We start from the raw sequence: 16,473 nt of genomic DNA on the forward strand, positions 1-16,473 counted from the left end.
CAAGTACTATACTACCCTCTGCCTACAACTTACAGTAACTATCCTAATGAAACTTTACCTCAAACTTAATATTTTATTTCCTTCTCCAAATATTTTAAGAGAATAATCTTACTGACTCTGTTACCAGAAAGGGGACCTGGCTTTCTCTGAGTGGGTCTGCCTCTAGGGCCAGCTGGTAGAGTGTGAGTTCTTAACTTCATGCAAAAAAAAAATCACAACACAATCCGGGTGAGTTTTAGAGGACTAGTATTAAAGCTGGGGGCAGTGAAACAGGAAGGGCTGGGGAAATGAGCCTAGGCTGGTCTGCTTTGGTTCACTAAGGAGTCAGAGAAAAGGGGGTCTTGGGGACAAGAGCAAGGGATTTGCCCAGGATGAACTGCCACTGCCCCTTGCTGCCCTGGTTGCAAGCCTTGTTTAGAGTTTAGGAGATGCATGCCTGTAGGGAAGGACAGGGGGCACTGTGGGGCACGGGCATGCTCCTGGGATGGAGAGCATGCTCTGTGCTGGACCTTGGTTTTTTTTTTTTGGGGGGGGGCGGTTAAAGGCTGGGCATTTAGCCTGACTGGTGTGGCTCAGTAGTTGGAAAGTTGGCCCCCACACTGAAGGGTCCTGGGCTTGATTTCTGGTCAAGGGCAGGTACCTGGGTTGCAGGTAAGATCCGGCCTATAAGTTTCTCTCTGTCCCCTCCCTGTCCCTTCCACCAAAAAAAGGCTGGGCATTTAGGGGAATTCCTGGGGTGGATCTCAATAAAATATTCATCATCTTTATGCTGATAAACCAAAATGAGGTTTATCATCTTCATCTGTCCTTGGGTGTAGTTAGCAAGTGGCACTTACTGGTTTCTGCTGTCTCCCTGAGGACGGTGATTTACCCTGGTTGGGGAGAAGTGCAAACCATTTACTCTTAAGGGAAAATAGGATTTAATAGATGGCTGAAAACTGCAGTTTAGCTCTATCTCATTTTCCCTATTCTACTTTTCCTGGCTTATTAGCCTGTCTCTACTCTATATTTTTAATCCTCAGTCCAGGATCATTTGCCTGCTCCCCCATTTTTCCAATGAACTGTGGCAGAGATCACCAATGCCATCTTTATTGCCCAATCCTTTTACCTCTTTTCAGTTCTTATTGATACTTTGTGATTTGCCTTCCTTCATGAAACTTTTCTCATTGAAGCTGCTTTCTTCTGATTGTCTTCCTGTGCCCTGTTAAGGCCTTCCTATAGTTTCATTTACTCTCCCTTTTAAATATTGAATATTCTCTCCCCCTTCCTCCTCAGGCACACATAATTATACACCTGTATAGCTATAATTTCTTCCTTTTAGTAACCTCATTAAATTCAACTACATCCTACAAATTTATGATGCCTCTTAAATCTGTATCTATCTTGTCTAATTCTTAAGTTTTAGAGAGCGCCATGCCTTTGCGGTCAATAGTCTCAGGTCTCCCCTAAAGAGTTTCACTAGGACCTGTGAATTTGTGCCCCATTTTTTAGTGATTCCAAAGTTAGTAAGATCTATGAGGTTATCAAAATACTAGCTTTAGAACTTCAAAATTGAGAAACAAGAAAGGCTTAGTCCTAAGGCTAAACTATAAAAGTTTGTTATCTAGGCTCTTCCTGTTGCCAGAGGGCCAGCTTTCACTGAACTCTGTAAAGCTCGAGGCATTAGCATACCTGAAACAGCCACACCCTAACACTAAGACCTACCCTGGCCCATCCCTCCCACATCTTGGCCACCTGGGCTTAGATGAAAGCTTGCTTTCTGATTTATACTAGTCGGTTTTTAAAAAGTCCTTCCTGGGAGCAGGAGTGGAATAGAGAGGGTCCATGGGGGTAAAAGGGGACATCTGTATACTTAACAACAATAAAGATAAATTAAAAAATAAAAAGTAAATGGAAGATGTATGCAATAAAAAACAAAACAAACAAAAAACTTCTTTCCCTCCCTTGAATAGTAATTACAATTATCTCCTGCCGCTGGACAAATTTAAAAGTCTAGCCCCCCAAAAAACACATCCATCCTGACCTAGTCAAAAGTCTTGAACTTCACTTGTTATTTTGATCCCGCAAAAGCTATTTCCTGTACCTTTCTCAAGGTTTTTCTGTTCATATAGACATAATATAGATTAAAGTATGTATTATTCCTAACTGAATTAGAGAGGCTTTATATCTACAGCCTCAGTTGCTTTGAAAATATTTTTCTGCCACACCCTTCACCCCCACTTCCACTTTTCCTCTTCCCCTGGCACTTACCCGTTCTTTCTGTCAAAATCAGAGCAAAACAGGACAACAGCCTCCCTCACTGGAGTTCAGGCGGAGAAAGCATTTTTCCTGAGAACCAACCAACCTACCGGTAGCCCCAGTAAAGCAATGAGCTGACTCAGCACATGCTCAGTTCCTTCTTTTAAAACCACCAATCATATATTACTCCTCCTCCCAGGCAGTGACCTAGGGAGTGAAAGTCACCAAACAAATACTGTTTTCTTCTTAGTCCTTCTGAAAAGTCAAAAGTTCCTCTCCCCTTCTTCAGACTGGAGTTTCTAGAGGCCCAGCAAAAATTTCTAGGGGGTGCTAAGACAGTTTCTACAATTTCAACTTCCATTTGTATTCTTTCCTGAAGTCTATCTGCCTTAGAAAGTATCCGTTTTCTACAGATTCTCCTTAACTGTTTTCCTTTTCAGGAATAAAAGTCTTATCTCTACCCCCAAAGAGAATGTAATTATGGTGCGTTGCCCTAGGGTATAAAAACTTCAAAGCTGTGCAAAACCTTTCAGACACCTAATAGGGATAATTTGAAAAGGAAGGGTGAGCCCTAGCTGGTTTGGCTCAGTGCATAGAATGTTGGCCTGAGGACTGAAGGGTCCCAGGTTCAATTCTGGTCAAGGGCACATACCTGGGTGTAGGAGGTGGGCAGGAGGCAGCCAGTCATTGATTCTCTTATTATTGATGTTTCTATCTCTCTCTCCCCTCTCCCTTCCTCTCTCAAATCAATTTTTAAAAAAAATTAAAAGAAAAAGAAAAGGTAGGATGAGTATCTAGCGAAAGCAAAAGACCTAAAGAATGAAGTTAGACATTTTCTGATGAAAAATAATGTTGATTTGGCTTATGAACTTGTCTTTGAGCTCTGGTTTCATTAGTTAGGACATTGTGATATTTTCTATAAATTGAGTATCATTGTTTTGACATCTAATATTTAAAATATAAAATATTCAGAATGCTAGGTTATGGGCAGGGAGTACATTTTTTTAGTTTGAAAACATCTGTAAGAGTATATACAAACAAAAGGAGTTTGAAGGTTTTTCCCACTTTATGAACCAAAGAGGAAAATGTAATAGTTAAAATAGCTTCTTAAGAGATATTATTGGACTTTTAAACTTATGCTTAACTTTTTTTACCTATGAAAGTAATATGTACTCATTTTTACAAATAGAAACAACGTACAGTTTATATATAAAGTAAAATTAAAAGTCGCCATCTTTCAGCTACCCCTCTCCAGTCCCACTCTCTAGAGATAGTCACTAGTAAGCCTTTGATATTTATCCTTAGTGGTTTTTTTTGTTTTTTTTTTCTACTTCTACAAATAAACTCACATGAGGGTGGCCTTCCCCTATAAATGGGAGAATTCGTCTGCACTGTGCCTTTTTTCTCTCCTAACAAATATAAATTGTGAGCATTTTCCCAAGTATATATATAGATACTTTTCATGGCTGCCTAGAATACTGTGAAGGTGTATTGTTAATTTGTCCCCACCATTTGATGGATTTATCTTTTTTTTTTTACTGCCATTATAATTAATTTTATGGTGGACATTATTGAACCTATATCTTTTCACCAGAGATAGTCATTATATGAAGAATAAATTCTTAGGATAAACAGTTTGTAATTTTCATAGGACGTTTCCAAATTACCTTTCCTAAAATGTAAATATATATACCCATAGCAGTATAGGAAACAACTTATTTTCCAAAACTTATGCTGATATGTGATATTTTTTTATTTTTGCTAAATTAATGAACGACACATGCTATGGGTATATGTTTAGTGATTAGGAAGCTACATATTTCTTTATCATTCACCAATTTTAAAATTAGATTTTTATCATTAATTTCATCTTGATCCTTTGAAAATATTTTCTCTTTACAGTATGTTGTAGGATAGTAAGAAGCTAGGAAAATTTCAGGACAAGCAGAATAGGGAAACTAAGATAGTTAAATGGCAGTTTGCAGCCACCTAGTAAATTCTATCTTCCCTAAACCAAGGATACTTAGTGAGTAAAAGGTTTTCACTTCCCCTCCCCAACCAGAGGGTAAATAGTTTAAATCACCGTACTCAGGGAGACAGAAACAGAAATTAGTGCCATTTGCCAACCACACCCAAGGACAGAAAATTAAGAGAATAAATCTCACTTTTTGGTTTATCAACATAAAGTTGATGAATATGCTCCCTTAATACCTCCCCTAAAATGCCAGCCTTTTAAACCCATGAAAAGGAAGATCCCAACAAGCTCTCATTCCAGTGAGTATGCCCATGCCATTCCCTTTCCCCCCACAGGCTCCTATCTCCTAAATTCCAAGGAACCTCAGGAGACTGATCCAGGGAAGCAATTGGCAGTGGCAGCTCTTCCCAGGCTAATCTGAACCTGTCTCCAAGGCTCTCCTTTCTCTGACTTCCCTGTAAGCCAAAGCGACCCAGCCTAGGCTCTCCTGTTGCTTCTTCTATGCCCTTCCTTATTGCACTGTCCTAAGTGTGTTTTTGTTGCAGTCAATAAATTCTTGCTTGCTTTTCTACACTTTGTCTCGTGATTGAAATCTTTCCTTCAAGAAGATAAGAACCCAGGTCTTGTCAATTCCCTAGTAACAATATCTTTTTTATTTTTGCCAAATTAACGAATGACACATGTTATCTTGTTATTTTTATTCTTTTTTTTTTTTTTTTAATCCTCACCTGAGAATATTTTCCCATTGATTTTTAGAGAGTGTGGAAGGGAGGGAGAAGGGGGAGAGAGTGAGAGAGAGAGAAACATAGATCGGAGAGACACATTGATTGGCCGCCTCCCACAGGTGCCTAACCTGGGCCAGGGAGCAAGCCTGTAACTGAGGTACGTGCCCTTGGCTGGGAATTGAGCCGGGGAGATTGGTTGGTGTGCAGGCTCTAACCACTGAGAAACACAGTCCAGGGCACCCCTTTTAAAATTAGATTTTTATCATTAATTTGATCTTGATCCTTGAAAAGTATTTTCTCTTTACAGTGATTAGAATATGATCTCGGTCAAATAATGAATTAAGCTATATGATTTTGAATTTTATGATATCCCAGTTTTATGACAACATGATATTATACGACAATTTTTTTCCATGGTAAATTCCAGTGTTATTCTGTTTTATTGATCCTTTAACAGTTAAGAGAAGAAAGCCGGAGGCTGGCGTTGGCTGCCAAAAGAGAAAAGCGAAAGGAGAAGAGAAGAAAGAAAAAGGAAGAACAAAGAAGAAAACTAGAAGAAATTGAAGCGAAAAATAAAGAGAACTTTGAACTCCAAGCTGCTCAAGAAAAAGAAAAGCATAAAGTTGAAGGTATTTTTCTCTACAAACCATCTAATTTGTTTCATATAATACATTCTATTGAAAATTATATTTTTAAAATATCACTAACTTAGGTAAAATTAGATTTCTAAATTATAAAGTCCTTAAAGTATTTATATGTTATTTTTATTTATAGACTTCTCCCTAGCTTTTTTATTATGAAGATAAATTAAAGGAATGATAAAACACCTGAATACACTTTACCTAGATTTTAATAAAAATAAGCATTTTACCCATTTACTTCAACTTCTTTTCCTATAAATATGCATAGAGTTTTTTCTAAGCTATCTGAAAGTAAATTGCATTCTGACATTGTACTTGTAAAACTTCAACATACACCTGACATTTGCTTACATAATGGTACTACCTAAAAAAATTACTAACAGTAATTTGGTAATATTATTATCTGTAATCCAGACCATATTCAGATTTTTCTCAAATGAGGGAATTATTTTTAACGAGGTTCTAGTTAAAGATTATTTGAAATGATATTCTGAGGAAGAACCATCACTACTAAATTACCAATTATGTATGCAGTGTGTGTGTGTATGTGTATGTTCTCCCTCCTCCAGCCTTTTATTTTGAAAAAAATTTGAACTAAAGAAATGTTTAAGGATTAGTATGTTGAACACCTGAATATCACCTAGATTGTTATAACATTTGGGCACATTTGTTTATCTTTTTTCCTCTCTTTTTGAACAGTTTGCATGTAAGATGTATATATCATGCGAAACCGCCCCTAAATACTTGATTATGTATTTCCCAGAAAAATGACATATTTTACATAACCACAATAACATTATAACACCCAAGAAATTTAATTATATAAAACACTTAATATACAGTATATAGTCACATTTATAAGATTGTCCCCCAAATAATTCTTACACTTGCCTACTATGCATTGTTTAGTTAGGACTTAGGGACATAGATCAGTCATATTTATCTCCTTATGATGAATGCTGGAATGACTGATGACTTTATGTCTAATAGAAGCAAATAACTCCTGGTTTTCTTTTTCTTTTTTTCTTGAAGTGCTTAAAGCTAAATATATTCTAAGAATTCTTACAATTTGCTAATTCATTATTGGTACTTTTATAGATGAGCCTGAAGTCTTGACAGAGCCTCCAAGTGCCACAACCACTACTACTATAGGTATATCAGCAACCTGGACAACTTTGGCAGGTTCCCATGGTAAAAGAAATAATACCATAACTACAACCAGTTCAAAGAGGAAAAACAGGAAAAATAAAATGACTCCAGAAAACGTTCAAATTATATTTGATGATCCACTACCAATCTCATACAGTCAGCCAGAGAAGGTGAACGGAGGAGAGTCAAAAAGTAGCAGTACCAGCGAGAGTGGGGACAGTGATAACATGAGGATTTCCAGCTGCAGTGATGAAAGTAGTAACAGCAATAGCAGCCGAAAGAGTGACAATCATTCACCTGCTGTGGTTACTACCACTGTGACCAACAAGAAACAGCCATCAGTTCTGGTTACATTTCCAAAGGAGGAGAGAAAATCTGTTTCTGGCAAGGCTTCAATAAAGTTAGTTCCAATTTTTATTTTTATAATTTATAGTATCATGAAATGCTTGTTGCTAAATTTTTTTATAAATTAATCCAGTAAAGAACAGCAGAACAAGAATTTGCCTTTGTTTTGATGACACAATTTCATTTGATTTGAAAAATAAGCTACTTTTTAGATTTTAGATTAATGAGAGATAAAATTATTTTTACTATGTAATTTATTCATTTTGTTAAACTTAACCCATGCAAAGTATTGATTATGGGTACTCAGTGATTATTATTGTGATTAAACTCTGCTAGATTTTAACTCTAGATAGCATCTTTTTGTTGTTGTTGTTAATCCTCAGTGGGGAATATTTTTCCATTGATTTTTAGAGAAAGTGGAAGATGGGGGGTGGAGAGAGAAAACCACCTCCTGTATGCACATGCCCCAACTGGTGAAAGGGGGCGAACCCTAAACCGAAGTATATACCCTTGACCGGAAATTGAACCAACAACCCTTAGGTGCTCAGGCTGATGCTCTAACCTCTGAACACACTGGCCAGGGCTACTTTTTCCTTTTTTTTTTTTTTTTTTTTGCTCATTCCCCCCAGCACCCCCAGTCCCTACCCTACCAACATCTGTCAGCCTGCTCTCTGTGAGTCTCTATTTTGCTTGTAAGTTCATTAGATTCCACATATGAGTGAAATTATATTCTATTTGTCTGTCTCTGACTGGCTTATTTCACTTAGCATAATGCTCTTCAGGTTCATCTTTGCTGTTGCAAAGTGTAAGGTTAGCTTTTTACAGCCAAGTAGTATTCCATTGTAAATATACCACAGCTTTTTTTATCCACTCATTTACTGATGGACGCTTGGGCTGCTTCCAAATCTTGGCTATTGTAAATATAATGCTGCAATGAACATAGGTGTGCATATATTTTTTTGAATTAGTGTTTCAGGTTTCTTTGTATAAATTCCCAGATGTGGAATCGCTGGGTGTTAAGGCAGTTTGGTTTTTTAAATTTTTTTATGTAACTCCACACAGCTTTTCACAGTGGCTGTACCAATCTGCATTTCCACTAACAGTGCACGAGGGTTCCCTTTTTTCACATCTGGCCAACACTTGTTTGTTGGTTTATTGATGACAGCCATTCTGACAGGTGTGAGGTGATATCTCCTTGTGGTTTTAATTTGCATTTCTCTGATGATTAATGACCTTGAGCATGTTTTCATAGGTCTATTTGCCTTCTGTATGTCCTCTTTGGAGAAGTGTCTATTCCAGTGATAGGCAACCTTTTGAGCTTGGTGTGTCAAACTTCGCCAAAAAACTGAGCATAACTCGGGTAGTGTGTCACTTTGAGGAAAAAACATTATTTCGCAAATGTTTCCTCCTCAGGAGCAGCAAATGTTTCATCCTTGGCATGCGGCCACCTCAGCGGCCGCGTGTCATCAGAAATGGCTACGCGTGTCATAGGTTCGCCATCACTGGTCTATTCAAATCTTTTGCCCATTTTTTAATTGGATTGTTTTTTATGTGGTGAGTTGTATAAATTTTGGGCTATTAACCCATTATCCGATATATCGGCGAATATGTTCTCCCATTCAGTGGGTTGTCTTTTCAGTTTGTTGAAGGTTTCCTTGCTGTGTAAAAACTTTTTAATTAGTTGTAGTCCCCTTTGTTTAAATTTTTTCTTTTGTTTTTCCTTGCCCTAAGAGATATATAAGAAAAAATGTTGTTATGAGAAATGTCCAAGATTTTACTGCCTATGTTTTCTTACAGGATTTTTATGGTTTTGAGTCTAACATCTAAATCTTAAATCCATTTTGAGTTTAATTCTTGTGTATGGTGTAAGAAGGTAGTCTGGTTTCTTTTTTTTCCATGTATCAATCCAATAGTTCCAATATCATTTATTGAATAGATTATCTTTACCCCACTGTTTTTGCCTCCTTTGTCAAATATTGACCATAGCCCTGGCTGGTGTGTCTCAGTGGTTAGAATGTCTGCCCGTGCATCAAGGGGTCTCTGGTTCGATTCCTGGTCAAGGGCACGTACCTGGGTTGTAGGTTCGATCCCCGCCCTGGTATGGGTATGTGGGGGAATCAACCAATCTATGTATGGAAGTCTCTCTATCTCTCTTTCTCTAACTCTCATGCACTGGAGGGTGGGCCGTCCCTCAGCCCGGCTTGCCCCCTCTCAAAGTCTGGGGGCCCTTAGGGGCGGGAGGCCACCTGGCAATCAGGGGAAGGAGATACCCCCATCACACCTCTGCTGCTGCCACTGCCAGCAGCGCAAACTTCCACCGGCCCTGGTTACCTAAGCCTTGGGTGGCCCTGGGAGGCTGGGCAGCCGCCATCAAAGGCTTGCCTTCACCTCGGGCCGGCCCTGGGCGGCTAGGGGGCTGCGGGGACTGGGTGCCGCCATCTTGTGGCTCTGGGCACCGCCATCTTTGAGGGTGTGGCAGTCAATTAGCATATTCCCTCCTTATTGGCTGTGGGCGCCGCCATCTTTGCAGTGGCATGAGGATCCATTAGCATATTCCCTTTTTATTAGATAGGATGGTTGCTGGATTTTATCAAATACTTTTTCTGTGTCTAATGATATGATCATGTGGTTTTTATCTTTCATTTTGTTTAAGTGGTGTATCCCATTTACTGATTTACCGATATTTTATCAACCTTGCATCTCCAGAACAAATCCCACCTAGTAATGGTGTATGGTCTTTTTAATGTGTTGCTGGATCAAGTTTGCTAATAATGTGTTGAGGATTTTAGCATCTAAATTCATCAGGGATATTGGCCTATAATTTTCTTTCTTTGTAATGGCTTTATCTAGTTTTAGAATTAGGATAATGCTGTCCTCATAAAATGAGCGTGGGACTCTTCCGTCCTCTTGAATTTTTTTAATAGTTTGAGAAGGATAGGTGTTAGTTCTTTGAATATTTGGCAAAATTCATCTGTGAAGCCATCTGGTCCAGGAGTTTTGTTTATTGGGAGGTGTTTTTTTGTGTTTTTTTTAATTACTGCTTCAATTTCATTAGTTGTAATTTGTCTATTCAGATGCTCTGACTCTTCTTGATCTAGTTTTAGAAGATTGTATATTTCTAGGAATTTTATCTGTTTCTTCCAGATTATCCAATATGTTGGCATATAGTTATTTTCTAGAAACTATCTTTTAAAATATTTTCATTTTATGCTAAGTATTGAAAAATAAAAGTAAATTTCTTATTTGAGTACCATCTTCATTCTAAAAATAAATAAAACAATTGTCCAGAGGGTATGATTCAGTGGTTGAACATCAACCTATGAACCTGGAACTCACAGTTTGATTCCCGGTCAGGGCATATGCTTGGGTTGTTGGCTTGATCCCCAGTAGGAGGCATGCAGGAGGCAACTGATCAATGATTCTCTCTCATCATTGATGTTTCTATCTCTCTTTTCCTCTCCCTTCCTCTCTGAAATCAATAAAAATATATTTTAAAATCAATAAATAAAACAATAAAACGATGTAAATGATTGGCTTTATCATTTAAAAATTCTACATCTGCTCTGTATTTAATGTAATTTTCCTTTCTTTGTTAAAGATTGTCAGAGACTGTCACTGAAGTGACCAGTAATTCTCTGTCCACTTGCACAAAATCGGGTCCATCTCCCCTTTCTTCTCCAAATGGGAAGTTAACCGTAGCAAGTCCTAAGCGAGGACAAAAGAGGGAAGAAGGATGGAAAGAAGTTGTAAGAAGGTGAGTAATGGTTTACTTGATTGTTTTTCTCAGTTTTTTTTTTTTAAATATACTTTATTGACTTTTTACAGAGAGGAAGAGAGAGGGATAGAGAGTCAGAAACATCGATGAGAGAGAAACATCGATCAGCTGCCTCTTGCACACCCCCTACTGGGGATGTGCCCGCAACCAAGGTACATGCCCTTGACCGGAATCGAACCTGGGACCCTTGAGTCCGCAGGCCGACGCTCTATCCACTGAGCCAAACCGGTTTCGGCTGTTTTTCTCAGTTTTTAAATATGCTCTATTTCAAATTGAAATATGGATTATTACCTTACAATTAAATTCCTCCAAGTATTTCAAAGGTTGCAGACTGGTGACCCAAGGCTGAATCTAGCTAACAGAGACAATCTACATCATATTTTAGATGATAAAAACACACAACAGTATGTTAATATTCTTAAGAGTTGGGAGCTTTTTACATGAAAAGATGACTGTTATCTGCTTAATCCTTATAGGTAGTGATATTTGGTAGAGAACTAATTTAAGTTCTTTAAAGTGATAGATAGATGGTGTTTTGTTCAGCTTTGTAATCTCAGAGCCCAGGTAATGTCTAAAGCATGCTTGTAAGTATTTGAAGAATGAGTAAATATTGGTTTTAAACTTTACTACACACCCAGAAAGGATTTTAAATCTTTGATAACCTATGTTAAAGAACTACCTAGAAATTCCATAAAAAAATTAAACTTTTGATCATTTGAAGCAACAGCTTTATCACTGTCTTTGTCTCACACATACACATTAACTTATTCACATACACTATTGTAGTCATTGAAATCACAACATCCGAGTACTCTCTGTACGAAAATAAAGTAATTCACTTTTTCCATGTGCATTTTATATTGTGATTACAAAGACATTCCTAGCATTTCAAAATAATAATCACTGACTCATTATTTATTCACTTTAGGGAAGAAGGAATTGTCAAGTAATTTAGTTATATATATAAAAGGGCAGGGATAATATCTTACCTTTTTCAAATATAACTTTTAAATATCTTTTCATTGATTTTAGAGAGAGGAAGGGAGAAAGAGAGAGATAGAAACATCAGTAAGTCATGGATTGGCTGCCTCCTGCACATGCCCTACATGGGGATTGAACCTGCAACCCGGGCATGTGCCTTAACCGAGAATTGAACTGTGACCTCCTGGTTCATAGGTTGACGCTCAGTCACTGAGCCATGTCAGCCAGGCTGTTTTGCTTTTTGTGAAATCTCAGTGGGCTCTTCTTTTTCTCATATTACTGAACATTCTTTTAGTGAGTCTCTATGTCTGGATAATTTTAATGCCTCCAGAAGAATGCAGGGAAACAAATTTTTAATGTCATCCTTTCAATTATATATTAGAGAATAAAAAGAAGAATGTGAACCAGTTACCCAAATGTGCCCACAAGAAACCATTCTTAACTCCTTGGGCTGGATTAGATGCTCTAACCACTGTTTATTTAGTATATCTTATTAAATCATTCATGGCATGGTATTATAGCTCTAACTTGGTATCTACATTGTCAATATACATATGGGCAGAAACCCATGTCTCTCTTATTTGCTATTTGCATTGGCACAGTGCATGTCTACATAGTATGTACTTTACACATATTTATGAAGGATGAAAATCAACAAAACAATCTTTTGTCATGATATTTTATCTCTTTCTCCCCTCCCCTCCTTTTCTCTTCCTTCCAATCCCCTCCCCTCCCCTCCTTTACCTGTAATTACTAGTTGTCTTTTATCACCTAGAGTGAGAATAGGTAGGAAACGCTTATTCAACAAAAATCTATTCTGTATTTTCAAAAACATATTTTAGTAGTACTCTCTCTTATTTTAATGACAACCACTGAAACTAATTTATTTTAATTTATCTTTGCAACTTTTAAACAGGTCGAAGAAAGTATCTGTTCCATCAACGGTGATATCCAGAGTGATTGGAAGAGGAGGCTGTAATATTAATGCTATTCGGGAGTTCACGGGTGCACACATAGATATTGATAAGCAGAAAGACAAGACGGGAGACCGGATAATAACTATAAGGCAAAATTTTGTCTCTTATGTTTTCTTCCTTTGTGTTTTATTGCACTATAGATTAATGAAATACAAGCATTTGAGTTTTCAATGGAATTTTGCATTTAATAGCATACTTTTTAAAAATTGGAATTTTAGAAGATAATCTTTATAATTTTTTTCACATGAAGTATTTCAAAGGGCTTTAAAGGCATATTTCATGTGTGTGGCAAAAGTTTAGATTATTTTTTCCTTACATAAACTGTTCATATGACGTTCTTAAAATTTATTCTGAGACTTTAAAAAAGGAATTCTTAACACATTTTAAGCAGTAGGTTTTTATCTTTCTTTTAAGTTACCATTTGAGCTTTGTTATTCTGAGATTGTGTCCTTAGAATATGAGCTCATAATAGATTTAAACTTGAAATAGATATTTGTCTTGAATTGAATATGTGTGTACCTGAATACCCTTAAAATAAAGATGATAGTCTAAGGAATCATAAGTTTGGTGCCCTTCACAATGATAGGAGAACTGATAGTTTTATAGCTTACCTGTGTTTATTCTCCTCTCCTATCTTGTTTTCTCTCTCCTGGAGTAGGTCGGTGGTCACAACCTGCCTTATCTAGAGCAGAGGGAAGCAGAAACCCTTTATAAGTAATTTCCCCTTTAGGTTTTGTGATTGTTTGTTTTTTTTAACATATTTTTATTTATTTCAGAGAAGAAGATAGAGGGAGAGAGAGATAGAAACATCAGTGATGAGAGAGAACATTGAGTGGCTGCCTCCTGCACGGCCCACACTGGGGATTGAGCCTACAACCCAGGCATGTGCCCTGAGTGGGACATGAACTGTGATCTCCTGGGTCATAGGTTGACACTCAACCACTGAGCCACGCCAGCTGGGCCCCTTTAGGGGTTTTGCTATCAAATATTTTCCTGAAGAACCAACACTTAGGGATTGACCTTGTTACCATTGTTTGTATTATCAGGATTCCTCTCATTTTGAGACATCATTCCAGAGGAATTATAATAATTGTTCTACTAGAGAAACCATCAATAAATATGTCATAGATGGAGTTACCTTAAGTACCAGGATTTAAAATAAAATACTGTTTTCTTGCTCAGTTGTATTATTTTCCTTGTTTACTTTCCTTTTAGTATCAATCAACTGTTTAACTTACAGAAACATTATAGGTTAAATATGTTTATTTAAGTGCAGTGGTTTTTCTAACTAATGTGTTTTATCGTAGGAAAATTATTTTTTAATCTAAGGAAACAATAGTAAATGGAATTTCTCTATGCCTTTAAAAAATATAGTGACTTGTCAGAACAGTGTATGGCTTTATTTGCAGAATACCTCAAGAGTTGGCTATTGTTCTCTGTATGTACGTATATACACACATGCTAATGAAATCAGGCTTTATGTATTTAAATATAGACCTAATTTTTTTTGTCAACCTACAGGGGTGGCACTGAATCAACAAGACAAGCAACTCAGTTGATTAATGCTCTGATCAAGGATCCAGACAAAGAAATTGATGAACTTATTCCAAAGAATCGTTTGAAAAGTTCAGCAAATTCCAAAATAGGGTCCTCAGCACCTACCACCACTGCTGCTAACAGTTCCTTAATGGGAATTAAAATGACGACTGTAGCTCTGTCATCAACATCTCAAACTGCCACAGCACTCACTGTGCCTGCAATTTCTTCTGCATCTACTCACAAAACCATTAAGAATCCAGTGAATAATGTGAGGCCTGGTTTTCCAGTTTCTCTTCCATTAGCATATCCTCCTCCACAGTTTGCACATGCTTTGCTTGCTGCTCAGACTTTCCAGCAGATCCGTCCACCAAGGTTGCCCATGACCCACTTTGGAGGTACTTTTCCACCAGCTCAATCCACTTGGGGTCCTTTTCCTGTCAGGCCTTTGAGCCCTGCCAGAGCTACTAACTCACCTAAGCCTCACATGGTGCCTCGCCATAGCAATCAGAATAGCAGTGGTTCTCAGGTGAATTCAGCAGGTTCTTTAACTTCAAGTCCAACAACTACAACCAGTTCATCAGCTTCAACGGTGCCTGGTACATCTACAAATGGCAGTCCAAGTTCACCTTCCGTCAGAAGGCAGCTTTTTGTCACAGTTGTGAAGACATCCAATGCCACCACCACAACAGTAACAACCACAGCAAGCAACAACAGCACTGCACCCACAAATGCCACATATCCCATGCCTACTGCCAAAGAACACTACCCCGTATCATCCCCATCTTCCCCATCACCACCAGCTCAGCCAGGAGGGGTTTCTAGAAATAGCCCTTTGGATTGTGGAACAGCATCTCCAAATAAAGGGGCATCTTCCTCTGAACAGGAAGCAGGTAGTCCTCCAGTAGTAGAAACAGTAAATAGTAGACCTTCAAACAGCAGCAGTTCTGGGAGTTCATCAGTTCATTCTGTTCAGCAACAACCTCCAGGATCTGTTTCTCAGGAGCCAAGACCACCTCTTCAGCAGTCTCAGGTTCCTCCTCCTCCGGAGGTTAGAATGACTGTTCCTCCTTTAGCAACAAGTTCTGCTCCGGTGGCAGTGCCTTCTACTGCCCCAGTGACTTACCCTATGCCTCAGACACAAATGGGATGCTCCCAGCCTGCTCCTAAAATGGAAACCCCTGCTATTAGACCACCCTCTCATGGCACAACTGCCCCTCATAAGAATCCAGCTCCAGTTCAAAATTCATCTGTTGCAGTCCTCAGTGTCAATCACATTAAAAGACCTCACAGTGTTCCCTCTTCTGTTCAGCTACCTTCGACCTTAAGTACACAAAGTGCTTGTCAAAATTCAGTACATCCAGCAAATAAGCCTATTGCTCCCAATTTCAGTGCATCCTTACCATTTGGGCCCTTTAGCACATTGTTTGAAAACAGCCCTACTTCTGCTCATGCCTTCTGGGGAGGATCTGTTGTTTCATCTCAGTCAACACCAGAATCTATGCTATCAGGAAAATCCTCATATTTGCCAAATTCAGATCCTTTACATCAGTCTGATACTTCCAAAGCTCCAGGTTTTAGACCACCATTACAGAGACCTGCTCCAAGTCCCTCAGGTAAGTTTGTATTTTCTGATATTCTGCAGCTGCTCATTTACACAACTGATATGAAAACTCATAGCCATTTTCTAATATTTTTACTCTGACTGGGCCAGATAGACAGAAATTGTTTTAATCTTTTTAGAAGTACAGTGGATTTTATTTTGAATTTCCCATAAATTTATCAGGTATATTTTTCTCTCAATGTAAAAAAGTCTCTTATGTTTTAATTTAATAAGGTAATACCATTTTGTTAATTATATTTTATTTCAAATTGTATTTTATTTTAAATAAAATATAATTAACAAAAGAATTTTAATATTTGATTTCATTTGATTGTCTTTTTTTAAAACAATGAGAAAAATATACAGGTACATAGTTTAATAGGGTTGCTTCTAACCACATGTACTATTTAAAGTTAAATAAAATTGATGATGGTAGTCAAGCTGGTCATATTTTTATTTTAATTTGTTTTTCCATTTTCATTTAAGTATAATTGACATACATTACTGTGTAAATTTAAGCTGTACAGC

The 16,473-nt window shown here is 37.7% G+C and overlaps 1 protein-coding gene across 6 annotated transcripts in view; it reads left to right on the forward strand.

Annotated features, from left to right (window-relative positions):
* The window catches only part of ANKRD17 (ankyrin repeat domain 17), a 163,751-nt gene that overhangs the window by 125,818 nt on the left and 21,460 nt on the right, over positions 1–16,473 (forward strand). For all 6 annotated transcript variants that reach the window (XM_079767840.1, XM_079767841.1, XM_079767843.1 and 3 more), the window contains 5 exons: positions 5,396–5,567; positions 6,678–7,128; positions 10,672–10,827; positions 12,746–12,895; positions 14,328–15,958. In XM_079767840.1, the coding sequence (XP_079623966.1) occupies positions 5,396–5,567; positions 6,678–7,128; positions 10,672–10,827; positions 12,746–12,895; positions 14,328–15,958 (2,560 nt within the window). The remainder of the gene's footprint in view (positions 1–5,395; positions 5,568–6,677; positions 7,129–10,671; positions 10,828–12,745; positions 12,896–14,327; positions 15,959–16,473) is intronic.

Source organism: Cnephaeus nilssonii, assembly GCF_951640355.1.
Source record: "Cnephaeus nilssonii genome assembly, chromosome: 1".
NCBI lineage: Eukaryota > Metazoa > Chordata > Mammalia > Chiroptera > Vespertilionidae > Cnephaeus > Cnephaeus nilssonii.